This window comes from Hippoglossus stenolepis, chromosome 16 (genome assembly GCF_022539355.2).
Source record: "Hippoglossus stenolepis isolate QCI-W04-F060 chromosome 16, HSTE1.2, whole genome shotgun sequence".
NCBI lineage: Eukaryota > Metazoa > Chordata > Actinopteri > Pleuronectiformes > Pleuronectidae > Hippoglossus > Hippoglossus stenolepis.
The window spans coordinates 7,095,651-7,108,179 of NC_061498.1; the positions used below are offsets into that span (position 1 = coordinate 7,095,651).

Sequence of the window (12,529 nt, forward strand, 5' to 3'; positions counted from 1 at the left end):
AGCGATTTACCCACAATATTAATAAAACTCTGAGGCAAACAATGAAATCCACCATTTTGTTCGAACTGTTTATGTATATATATCGAACAAAATGGTGGATTGCATTGTTTGCCTAAGAGTTAAATAATAAATACATTTTGCTGGTAAATATATATATATATATATATGTAAATAGTTTATGCACAGGGGACCACATTTCTCAGACGCCATGTTCTCCAGCAGCCACTGGCCGCACTGGTAGGTAGAAAAGGAGTGGGAACCAATGTTTGTGCTCCGCGTTTCCTGTCGGCTCTTTATAAACTAACGGGACACGCACAGCAGAGGTCCGTGAACCGGTAATTCAGCGACGATTATTAAATGTGTTAATATTTTTAGATGAATAAACGCCCGTATAGTCATTGTTTACTCCCGTCTGCACTTCACATGAACGCACCGGGGCCGCCAAGCCGTGTTTTCGCAGCAACAGCCTCCATTAGCCGAGGAGCTCCGCTAAACGTAGCTGCTGTTTATGTTAGCATCAGGAGCTAATGCAAGCACTGCTCACAGGAAGACATGATCTAGTTCTCAGTTTGTTTTCCTGACTTTGCTGCTCTCTGGTCTCGACTGGATTTCAAACCAGCTCGTCGTCTGATAACTGTAGAATAAACACCATGAGTAATTAGGTCCGTAGCCATTCATTCCCTTTTTAAATCCCAGGTTATTTCCAATGCTATCTTTTCCACAGTGCCACAAACCAACCTGAGCAGCTGTGGATGTGCTGAGTGAATCAAGAGAGAGAGAGACGAGCATCATGACTTCACTGGTAAGTTTACACTCTCACACACACACACACACACACAACCACACAACCACAAAACATCCAACTGGTGTTCCTCTGTATCAAAGTGCAGCTGTGTAGGTGTATCACCTTCATCATTATTTCATTTATCATCATTTTATCGTTTTAAATCTGCCCCGTTTCCCCAAGTTCGCCTCCTAATGAAGGGATTTCAAGGTGTACATGCTTTTATATAATCCCACCTTGATGCCTGTACTTTATTGATCCTAAACGTGAAAGTTCCAGTGTTACACGATGCACAATGTAAGAATAAGAACTATACAAAATGTAAATAATAAAAAGTGCGTGTGTGTGTGGTGAGTGCAGGTAAGATGCTTCTGCATGGCTAATCACTTGGACAAAATCAAATTCTACTTACTTTAAGGGCCTTAAATCCTGGCCTTGCACTGACAAAACCATGTTTGTGCCCTCTCCTAATAATAAAGGGTGCCTGAGCCTTTACTATCAGAATTCCCACACTATGAACCTTACTCTAGAGACTAATTCACAGCCCTTCTTAAAAGCTTTTGCAAATGATGGACATTGGCTCTTATTTACACTGACTAATCCTTATTATTTATTTATTGATACAATTCAGTCTATTTTACTGTTCTGTTTACTTTGCTCATTTTCTATTGTGTTATCATTGTTTCTTCCTTGTAAAGCACTTTGTAACATTGATAATATATTATTATTATGATTATTATTTGCCTCTGTCTAGTGTCACAGTCCTGTGATGAAGTTGGGAAGATTACATGTGGGAAAAGACTTTGTACTCTAAAATAAATCATGTGTTTGTCTTACAGGGGAGCAGCAATTCCTCCTCCACAGAATACACTGTGCGAGTTCCAAAGTGAGTAACACACAGTTGGTTTTAAAACAGAGACTAACAAGAAAAGCACAACTTCATAATAAATCATTGTAATAATAAATATAATCGGCAGCTATTCTCACGACCTTCGGTAGGAATATGCAGCAAGTTGATGGCTGTTTGTTAACATTTCTTTTTGTTTGTCCTGTAGAAACACCAATAAGAAGTACAACATCATGGCTTTCAATGCCGGAGACAAAGTCAACTGTTCAGCGTGGACACAGGTGGGCTTCATTCAGTAGCACATAACAGATAATGCTGCAATTGTCATTAAGCAGGGCACAGGGTGAGTGCTGAAATGACACACTGTGTTGTTACCCATGGTGAGAGCCATAGCACCCATATTTGAGTTTTGTGTTTCTGAACAGCTCCCCCTCTCATTTTCCAGGCTCGTATGGAAAGAGACATGAGTGCTCGGCGGATATATGGGGAGGAGGAGACAGCGGAAGGTGCAGCTGGTAGTGAGTTTGGCAAAAAGCAGCGTGAGGAAGCACGGAGGAAGAAGTTTGGTATTGTGACACGTGAGTTCAAAGTGGAGGACCAGCCCTGGATCCTCAAGGTCAATGGCAAGGCTGGCAAGAGGTGAGGAGGAGGGAGACGCTTCTCTTTGCCCTGATTCACACTACATTGCATCCACACACATACTGTATTCATGATGTAACTGAAACTGGCGTTTAATGTGATGTTTAGGTCATTGTTGACAAAAATCTCTGAAGAGGAATTTACACATCAGACCTGTTTGCTTTACAGCCTCTCTCTCTGTCTATGTCAGATTCAAAGGTCTAAAGAAGGGCGGCGTTACAGAAAATGCATCCTACTACATCTTCACACAGTGTCCGGACGGAGCCTTTGAGGCCTTCCCTGTCAATGGCTGGTACAACTTTGTACCGCTGGCCAAGCACCGAACTCTCACTGCTGAGGAGGCTGAGGAGGAGTGGGGCAGGTTAGAAAGGGGAAGACCAGGGAGGGGTGGCTGTTGGTAGAGGAAGAGTTTACACCACTGGTGTAGGTGTCAAAGTAAATTGCTGACATTGCTGTATCTTTTCAGGAGGAACAAGGTGGTGAATCACTTCAGCATCATGCTTCAGAGGCGTTTCCGGGAGCAGGAGCGTGGTGACGATGACGATGACGAGACAGAGAAGTCTGGGAAGAAGAAAAAAAAGGGGGGTGGCGGAAGAGGGGGTGAACTGCGCATCCATGACCTAGAAGAGGACCTGGAGATGAGCAGCGATAGTGACAGCAGTATGGGGGAAGGTAAGTAGACAGAAACATACCTGAGGCCATATCTGTCCACATCCTCCCTCCTTCTGTCATATCTCTTTTTTTTTTTTTTTCTTCAACCCGTCTCTTCGTGGGACAGATGGGGAGAGCAAGTCAAAGGCCAAGAAAAACGCAGGAAAAGGGGACGCAAAGAAGAAGAAGCGAAAGAGCAATGACAAAGAGGCCTTAGAAGACAGTGACGACGGAGACTATGAGGGCCTAGAGGTGGATTACATGTCAGATGAGAGCAGGTCAGAACACAAATGCTCCCACTTTATGGATTGTGTATGTATGTGTGTATATATATGTATGTGTGTGGGTGTGTGTTTTTTGTTGTTTCTGTATTTCCTCTGATTAGTCTGTAACTTTGTGATTGCAGCTCAGATGAAGAGCCGGAAAAGGGAAAGCCCAGCAAAGGAGAAGACCACCCTAAAGGTGAGGCCAACTGCAATATTACTGAACCATTTACAATCCATATAGAAATAAATCATAGATAATAAACAAGAATCATTTCTCATTAAAGATTGATGGCCGCAATTTTATGCGTGTATAATATTGTTAATGAAACAAAATGTTCTTCATAGGAATTGATGAGGCATCAGAAAGTGAGGAAGAGAGTGAGGAAGAGAAGCAGAATGAAGAGGAAGGAAAAGAGGAAGATGAAGAGGAGGAAGGGAAGAAAACCCCGGTCCAAGTGGAAAAGAAGAAGAAAAAAGGTACAGTCTTCACTTTGGTCACTTTGATGAAATGCAAACTTGAAAGAGGTGCCAACGAACACAATGGATGTGAAATGATACACTTCTCTGCTTGACGTGAGTTTTGTGGATTTGTGTGTGACAGACAGCAGCGGAGAATCGGAAAGCTCGGACGACAGTGACATCGACGGAGAGACGGCCTCGGCTTTGTTCATGGTGGTTACTGAGTGTGTGGCTGAGTGAATGGAAATTACTGTATTCTATGGTTTAGTCTTGCCCAGAAGTTGCATGGGTCTAACTTTGTTGCTGTAGCAAGTATATGGCTTCATGGGGCTTCAAACAACTCTTGCAAAATGTGGCATAGGTGTGCAGCAAATTCTCTACATAAGCAAAGTTCATGCTGTTGAGTTCTAGCAGCTAATGCATGTTGGTGCTGAGTGTGTGTGAATGGTTCTGTCATTTGTTTGCATCGTTTGCTTTTTTATTCTTATCAAGCATCTCTCTTGCTCTTGCTCTCGCTCTCTCAGAAAAAGCGCACTCCTCCTAAACGTGCAGGTGGGCGTGGCTCTGCAGGCAGCTCCAGGACTGGCAGTCGTCCGGGGACACCATCCATAGACTCGGCCTCCACTTCAAATACACTCCGTGCTGCTGCCAGCAAGCTAGAGCAAGGTACACATCGGTGGCGCGCAGTGACTTTAAATCACGAGCCGTTAGTTTTTAGACAGGAATATCAACTGGGTTGAGACATTTTCCCGACATTGCCTTTCACATAGGAAGAACGCAACAGGAGACCATTTGGGTCAACTTTATTCTGTGCCATTTGAATCTGCCAATCACGTTTTTGCCAAGACTATTCTCTGATTTAAAATTGATCTTTATTTGAATGAACCGATATCAATTCATAAAAAGGATGATCATCACACTCAAGTCCCCGGGGGGGAAATAAGTAAGGTTTTTGCTGCTGCCTTCAGATGCTACACAGAGGATAACCAAGCCAAAGCCTCCAGGTGTTCAGTTTGTTCATCCACTAAAGCAAAGCAGGTTTTTGAATGTTTTTTTAACATATTTTAAATGAATTACCTACCTGTGCTGCGTCATTACACTGAAGATTATCTTTAGTGATACATGTGTGTGTTAAAGAACAACTTGTTGAGCTTGAACTGTTTCAACTTAATCTCTCTTTTGCACAGGTAAGAGACAGCCTCCGGGTCCTGCCACTGACTCACCAGCCGCAAAAAGGCTGAAGATGGAGCCCAGCAGTCAGAGTCCTGCTCCTTCTGGAAAGAGCACACCTCAACCTCCATCAGGAAAATCCACCCCAAGCTCCAGGTATGTTTTTTGTTCATGTCTATTAACATTAAGCTATTTACTGAAACTGTAAAATACAAATAGCCATTTATTGTGACCCTAAAAAGAAATAAGTTTGTGAACAGGATTAAAGCTTCTTTCCTGTTCATCTGTCCCACAGTGATGTGCAGCTAACAGAGGAAGCAGTCCGACGCTACTTGATCCGTAAACCAATGACCACCAAGGACCTGCTGAAGAAGTTCCAGACCAAGCGCACGGGCTTGAGCAGCGAGCAGACTGTCAACGTGCTCGCCCAGATCCTGAAGCGTCTCAATCCAGAGCGCAAGAATGTCAATGATAAAATGCACTTCTACCTCACTGAATAACCTTTAGAAGTGAGGGACAAAGTGACTGGGGTGGAGAGTATTATTACACTGACATCTCACGTTTAAAGAAAGAAACGTTGTCAGTGATTAGTGAAAAACAGCTCAGTCTCTGTATGATCTCTCTTAACTTAGAATTTGATTAATGGAGTGAAAAGTCTTTTAGACATTTAGGTGTTTTTCTAATAAAAATGCAAAATGTGCTGCTGTGTAAGGTTCTTCTCTTTCCATCCTGCATACACTTGGTGGGCAGAGGGTGTACATTACTATCACAGCTGTCACGTTTAGCCACCGGCTGACGTACAGAGACAAACAACCGCACACCCTACGATCAGATTCTGATATTTTTCACTCTCAATCCTGCATGCAATTTAAAGCCACCCTAGCCTTTCAGGGCATCACTACTCCCCTCCTCGCTCTCGTGGACTCCAGAGCCGATGACAATTTCATAGATGCATCATTAGTCACCCACGCCAACATCACCCAAGAAGCTATTCCCTCTCCACGCAAAGGGAAATGCTCTCGATGGTAGACTGTCGGCCCAAGTCACTGTCTTTATGGCCAAAAAGGACAATACACTCCACCCGTGCATTGATTTCAGAGGACTAAATGAGAATAAATTCCCTCTAATCGACCCTGCCTTTGAGCCAAGCCAGTCTTCTCAAAACTGGACCTTAGGAATGACTACAACCTCATCCAAATCTTTAAGGGCGACGAGTGGAAAAGCATTTTTAACACCCCCCTGGGTCACTTCGGACTCAGAAACCGCTGTTTTCCAGGCCCTCGTCAAAGACGTCCTCCGTGACATGCTAAACCATTTCCTCTTTATCTACCTCAACGACATCCTCATTCTCCCGGAAAATGGAGGAACACGACGAACACGAATGGATAGTACTCCGCCGCCTCTGGGTGAGCAAGTTGTATGTAAAGTCAGAACAATGTGAATTTCACGCAACATCTGTGAGCTTCCTTGGTTTCATTATTGAGCAGGGTTGAAACAATACCTCACAATTTTGGTCCATGAGCAGTATGGCTTAGAAAAGTATTCAATCTGAGTATTTTCCATAAGTCTTCATCTTAGACTTGAGAGAATGGTCTTAGACAGAGAATGGTCCTGAGGTGAACTAAATCAAGGTTTAGCTCTGAGAACACGTGAGGAGAGGGAGGTTACTCCCCATGTTACATGAACACATCCATTCACTTCTGTCTTTCTTTTTTGCGTTAGATAAAGTTTGGTCTTAGGACAATCACTGAAGATTGTTTTCATCACTCACTCATCTACCAGTCGCTTGATTGATGAGTTCAGACAGAATTGTGTTTTAGGTCTATACAACATAATACCCATCTACTGATCTGGCTCAGTCATTGGCAGCCAGCTCTTCACTACTTCACATGTTGCATGAGCTCCATTCAATTACAATATGATCCGATACGACTCGATATTTTATGTCATGAAGGCTTGATACAGGGCAATCAACAGCAATATTTACAACTTGAAGACCTTTTTCAACAAAATGTTTGCAGTGTTCTTAAACCCATGAATTTGACAGTATTTTATACAGAATAAGGACCTGCCGCCACCCAAAGATAACTACAGCTTAGGAATTATTGCCAAATTTTAACAAATTGGCAGATATATTGGTATCAGAAATGTTTATACCTCTGTTGGTTTCAGCCCAAGATCCCAACATGTCTACATCTGTTGGGCTCAATTCAATTTGAATGAGCTTCCATTGGTTAAACATCAGCTGACATTTTCTAAAGCTCAAGAATATTTCTCTGAATACATTGATTAACAAATCACTCAATGACTCGAAGTTTAATAGAAAAACACTTTTATTTTCCCCTATTCACAAAAATGTAATAAAAAGGGATATATCCCACCTGCACCACAGTTCAGCAAAAAATGGTACTACATCAAATTCAATTGCCAGCCTTTATACGAGATTGAAACAAGTTATGAATTAGTTTTTCCACATTCTTCCCTAAGGTATGCACCAAGCACCGACTCGCCTTCAGTCCGACCACAACATCAAATTTGATATAAACAAATGGTCCGCTATAAAACAAATAAAACAAGTTATTCTTTAAATAAAAAGAACAAAAAAAAAAACTTTTAAAGTCCAAAACAATTTGTGCACTGGAGCACAAAAAAATAAATAAATAAAACTTAACTGTCACATATACATCAAAATAAAAGAAAAACAAACAAAATAACTTTTGGACAAACTTGCATTTAAATTTTATTCTGTAGCGTAGTGTATCACAACATAGTGAGGAGAGGTAAAGCCTTTTCCTCCAATTCTTTGTGGCACAGGAGCATCTGTCCTGCCCCTGATGAATGAGTGGCCACCTCACGTCAAAACACTCGCCTACCAGTTAAACCTAGAGGAGTCGCCCGTCAGTATTCAGCCTAAAGGGGCATTACCCCTACATTAACCTGAAAAAGAGAGGAATGGAAAATAAAAACAAGTTTAAAACCACGTTACACAGCAACTAGTAAATGAAACCGAAACAAGTTACGGGTCAAAAGTGGTGTGAGAATCTGGATCAGAAGATATAGGAACAAAATGTATCATCGTGTGTCAATGAGCTGGGTGTTTCATCATTTCCAGAAGGCAGGGGCTTGGTTAACATGTTTGAGATGCTTGCTGGACATACCTAACAGGTCTGTGTCCTGTGTGGACCAGGGGGAGTTTGGGTTAGACACCGTAGCAGGCAGACAGACGCTCCTTCAACAGAGGGGGGAACTGCTCGGAGAACTGCTGCCAGTTCTCTTATCAGACCTGGTCTTTGAAGCCATGAAGGATCTTGGAGAAAAAAAATTAAAAGAATTTATTTAAGAATGAAATAAATCTGTTGCCAATAAGTAACAACACCTCTATCTCCTCAGGGTAAAACAAAGCAACTGACTCAATGCTAAACCCAATTCTACACTTTCTTTCTAGCACAGTGCAGCGGCCATAAAATTTATAAACTCAGAAACAATTTTTAATAGTTTTTAAGTGCAACATCTGGATCAGAAGATATAGGAACAAAATGTATCATTGTGTGTCAATGAGCTGGGTGTTTCATCATATCCAGATACTGGGCACTCGTCCTCGTTTTTACTAAAAGCAAATATATCTATTATAAATGATTCCTACCTTCCCCATTGATTGTCACTAAAGGTAGTTAAATTATTACTTCTGCATTAATTGAAGTTAAGTTATAGTTCATTTAAGTTTGTATTTCCTTAACTTTTTGCATCTTGGCTAGCACGGGATTTGAGTATAAACGTCCCCAAATCCACAAAATAACTACACAGAGCTGCTAACTAAATGATAAGTTAATAAAAGCAGGTTCAAGTTAATCATCACCTTATAAAACATGTCTCTCAGGTCGTCCTTGGGGTTGACCCACGAGGCCACAGCATCGCAGAAGAAAACGAAGTCCTGGATAGAAAAGACTCGTTAGTTCAACACTCACTGAGGCAGCGCTCTCCTCTCTAACCCCTGCCGTCCCAACAGCTTCAAACCACATCCCCTCACCTGCACCTGTAAGAGTAACGATCTTACGCATTTATAATTTATCACTGCACACATGTTAACCTGTTTACAATGAATATGGCAATGCTGAACTGTGTAACCTGTAAGTATGAGCCCATATGAGGAGTGCATCATCTGGATCAGAAGATATAGGAACAAAATGTATCATTGTGTTTCAATGAGCTGGGTGTTTCATCATATCCAGATACTGGGCACTCGTTTTTACTGAAGGCAAATATATCTATTAAAATTGATTCAGTCACTAAATGTGGTTAAAGTAGTTAAATTACTACTTATGCATTTATCAGAGAAAGTGATTTATTTTTCACCGTTTGTTTACTCATGATATTCAGATATGACTCACCATGGTCTTATAAAATGCTGCAGCTGTGGTGCCACTTCCTGCGGACAAACATAACCCAGTCTGCCAATTGTAATTGCTGCACAGAGGGACAAAAGAAAAACAATACACATTAACTAATGAGTGTGATCATTAGACAACATCTAGCTGATACAGTGCATCTCTCAGGTTTGTTTAGCATATTTAAAGTAAAGATTAAGACCAAAACATTAACGTAAAAAAATAACTCTTAAAAAACAAAATTGTAAGTGTAACCGAAGTAGTGTTAATTTAACGTTAAGACCTAGATGCCTAATATTCTAATGTATTAGAGACCTGGAGGCCATTTGTTAGGTCACACAAGCAAATCTGTATAAAAGATAAATATAGCAAACACGGAGCCTTTAAGTACGAGCCATATGACAAGTGCAACATCTGGATCAGAAGATATAGGAACAAAATGTATCATCGTGTGTCAATGAGCTGGGTGTTTCATCATTTCCAGAAGGCAGGGGTTTGGTTAACATGTTTGAGATGCTTGCTGGACATACCTAACAGGTCTGTGTCCTGTGTGGACCAGGGGGAGTTTGGGTTAGACACCGTAGCAGGCAGACAGACGCTCCTTCAACAGAGGGGGGAACTGCTCAGAGAACTGCTGCCAGTTCTCTTCTCCGACCTGGTCTTTGAAGCCATGAAGGATCTTGGAGGACAAAAAAATAATAAAATAATTTATTTAAGAATAAATTGAATCTGTTGCCAAGAAGTAACAACACCTCCATCTCCTCAGGGTACAACAAAGCAACTGACTCAATGCTAAACCCAATTCTCCGCTTTTTTTCTAGCACAGTGCAGCAGCCATCAAATTAATAAACTCAAACTATTTTTATTAGTTTTTAAGTGCAACATCTGGATCAGAAGATATAGGAACAAAATGTATCATTGTGTGTCAATGAGCTGGGTGTTTCATCATATCCAGATACTGGGCACTCTTCCTTGTTTTACTAAAAGCAAATATATCTATTATAAATGATTCCTACCTTCCTCATTGATTCTGTCACTAAATTAAGTTAAATTATTACTTCTGCATTTATTAAAGTTAAGTTATAGTTCATTAAAGTTTGTATTTCCTTCACTTTTTGCATCTTGGCTAGCACGGGATTTGAGTATAAACGTCCCCAAATCCACAAAATAACTACACAGAGCTGCTAACTAAATGATAAGTTAATAAAAGCAGGTTCAAGTTAATCATCACCTTATAAAACATGTCTCTCAGGTCGTCCTTGGGGTTGACCCACGAGGCCACAGCGTCGCAGAAGAAAACGAAGTCCTGGATAGAAAAGACTCGTTAGTTCAACACTCACTGATGCAGCGCTCTCCTCTCTAACCCCTGCCGTCCCAACAGCTTCAAACCACATCCCCTCACCTGCACCTGTAAGAGTAACGATCTTACGCATTTATAATTTATCACTGCACACATGTTAACCTGTTTACAATGAATATGGCAATGCTGAACTGTGTAACCTGTAAGTATGAGCCCATATGAGGAGTGCATCATCTGGATCAGAAGATATAGGAACAAAATGTATCATTGTGTTTCAATGAGCTGGGTGTTTCATCATATCCAGATACTGGGCAACTTGCTTACTAAGGCAAATATACCTATTAAAATTGATTCAGTCACTAAATGTGGTTAAAGTAGTTAAATTACTACTTATGCATTTATCAAAGAAAGTGATTTATTTTTCACCGTTTGTTTACTCATGATATTCAGATATGACTCACCATGGTCTTATAAAATGCTGCAGCTGTGGTGCCACTTCCTGCGGACAAACATAACCCAGTCTGCCAATTGTAATTGCTGCACAGAGGGACAAAAGAAAAACAATACACATTAACTAATGAGTGTGATCATTAGACAACATCTAGCTGATACAGTGCATCTCTCAGGTTTGTTTAGCATATTTAAAGTAAAGATTAAGACCAAAACATTAACATAAAAAAATAACTCTTAAAAACCAACATTTTAAGTGTAACCGAAGTAGTGTTAATTTAACGTTAAGACCTAGATGCCTAATATTCTAATGTATTAGAGACCTGGAGGCCATTTGTTAGGTGACACAAGCAAATCTGTATAAAGATAAATATAGCAAACACGGAGCCTTTAAGTACGAGCCATATGACAAGTGCAACATCTGGATCAGAAGATATAGGAACAAAATGTATCATTGTGTGTCAATGAGCTGGGTGTTTCATCATATCCAGATAATTGGCACTTGTATTCAGGGAAAGCAACCATTTGTTAAAAACAATACAAAAGATAAAACGTGTGACCTGCTTTCTCACCCATTTGCATGGAGATCTCCCCAATGGCCCAGGTGGCGTTGTTGCACACAGAGATAAATTCTGGGTTCAGGTTGAGCCCCAAGATCGGCATGAACTCAGCTGGAGGGAGAACACAGACACACACTGCTTACAACACATTCACTTGCACCCAAATCAACTATTTTACAACCCCCCATCTGTGAAGCCACTGCACCATCTATGGCTTAATGTTAACATGTAGAGGAGAGGTGATGCAATACATTGCTCAATGCAGAGGTGAAGCACACTCACCAATACAAGGCTTCACATGGACGAAGCAGGCCTTAGTTAGATCACCCAACAGAGCAAACGAGCTTTGCCTCACTTCAGGCATTGTGTCCTGCAAAAACACAAAACCACACACATTAGTTTTATACTGTGTGTTACCTGATGCATCTTTGCTTGCATTTTTAATATCTGTTCGAAAAACATGGAAACAAATAGGGAAAACACTCTGTTATACCTGCATGCACTGGAAAAGGAGAGTCATAATGTTGGAGCGGGAAACCAGCTGTTCCACATTCCCCCCCAAACCCTCGGCCAGGCCGCTCAGCAGATCCAGGGCAACGATCATAAAATCCTTGTCAGGAGCCTCGTACTGGTCTGGATGCTGGTTGTACATCTGTGCAGACACGACAAAAAAGGTTCAATGTCTCTTCTTCAACTCTCGAGAAAAAAAATGCACAATCTATTTACTATGCGCATGAACTCACCATAGCCTGAGCTAGTGTCTTCTGGACTAGAGTGACACAGCGCTGGGTAGACAGGCTCACAGTAAGGCAAAAGCCGCTCTGCAGAGCAGTGGCTACGGATGATAAACACTGGAAGAAACACAAAGATGACAAATTACATGAAGGCAGTCAAATACCCAAAGGGATAAAATGTCTTTTGGTCAGGTGACACTCTTGTGTTTCACCTTTGACCGTGATTCTTTGTTAGTTGTGTAATCGGACTATGGCTGTTAAAAACTAAATGCTCACCTCTAGTA

The 12,529-nt window shown here is 41.2% G+C and overlaps 2 protein-coding genes across 2 annotated transcripts; one reads left to right on the forward strand and one right to left on the reverse strand.

Annotated features, from left to right (window-relative positions):
• Positions 1-265: 265 nt before the first annotated feature.
• Positions 266-5,516, forward strand: gtf2f1 (general transcription factor IIF, polypeptide 1). Its single transcript, XM_035179613.2, has 14 exons — positions 266-335; positions 725-802; positions 1,624-1,670; positions 1,840-1,912; positions 2,077-2,270; positions 2,461-2,631; positions 2,737-2,942; positions 3,049-3,199; positions 3,328-3,383; positions 3,533-3,664; positions 3,789-3,859; positions 4,171-4,312; positions 4,834-4,972; positions 5,112-5,516. The coding sequence occupies exons 2-14, from the start codon at positions 791-793 to the stop codon at positions 5,314-5,316; spliced, it is 1,599 nt and encodes a 532-aa protein (XP_035035504.1). The 5' UTR covers positions 266-335; positions 725-790; the 3' UTR covers positions 5,317-5,516.
• A 1,615-nt stretch (positions 5,517-7,131) lies between these two features.
• LOC124854987 (transportin-2-like) lies at positions 7,132-12,389 on the reverse strand. The gene is made up of 8 exons (XM_047344013.1): positions 12,255-12,389; positions 12,005-12,163; positions 11,794-11,881; positions 11,512-11,622; positions 10,963-11,038; positions 10,433-10,507; positions 9,732-9,880; positions 7,132-7,753 (listed from the first exon to the last, which is right to left on the reverse strand). The coding sequence occupies exons 1-6, from the start codon at positions 12,255-12,257 to the stop codon at positions 10,450-10,452; spliced, it is 495 nt and encodes a 164-aa protein (XP_047199969.1). The 5' UTR covers positions 12,258-12,389; the 3' UTR covers positions 7,132-7,753; positions 9,732-9,880; positions 10,433-10,449.
• Between the last annotated feature and the right edge of the window lie 140 nt (positions 12,390-12,529).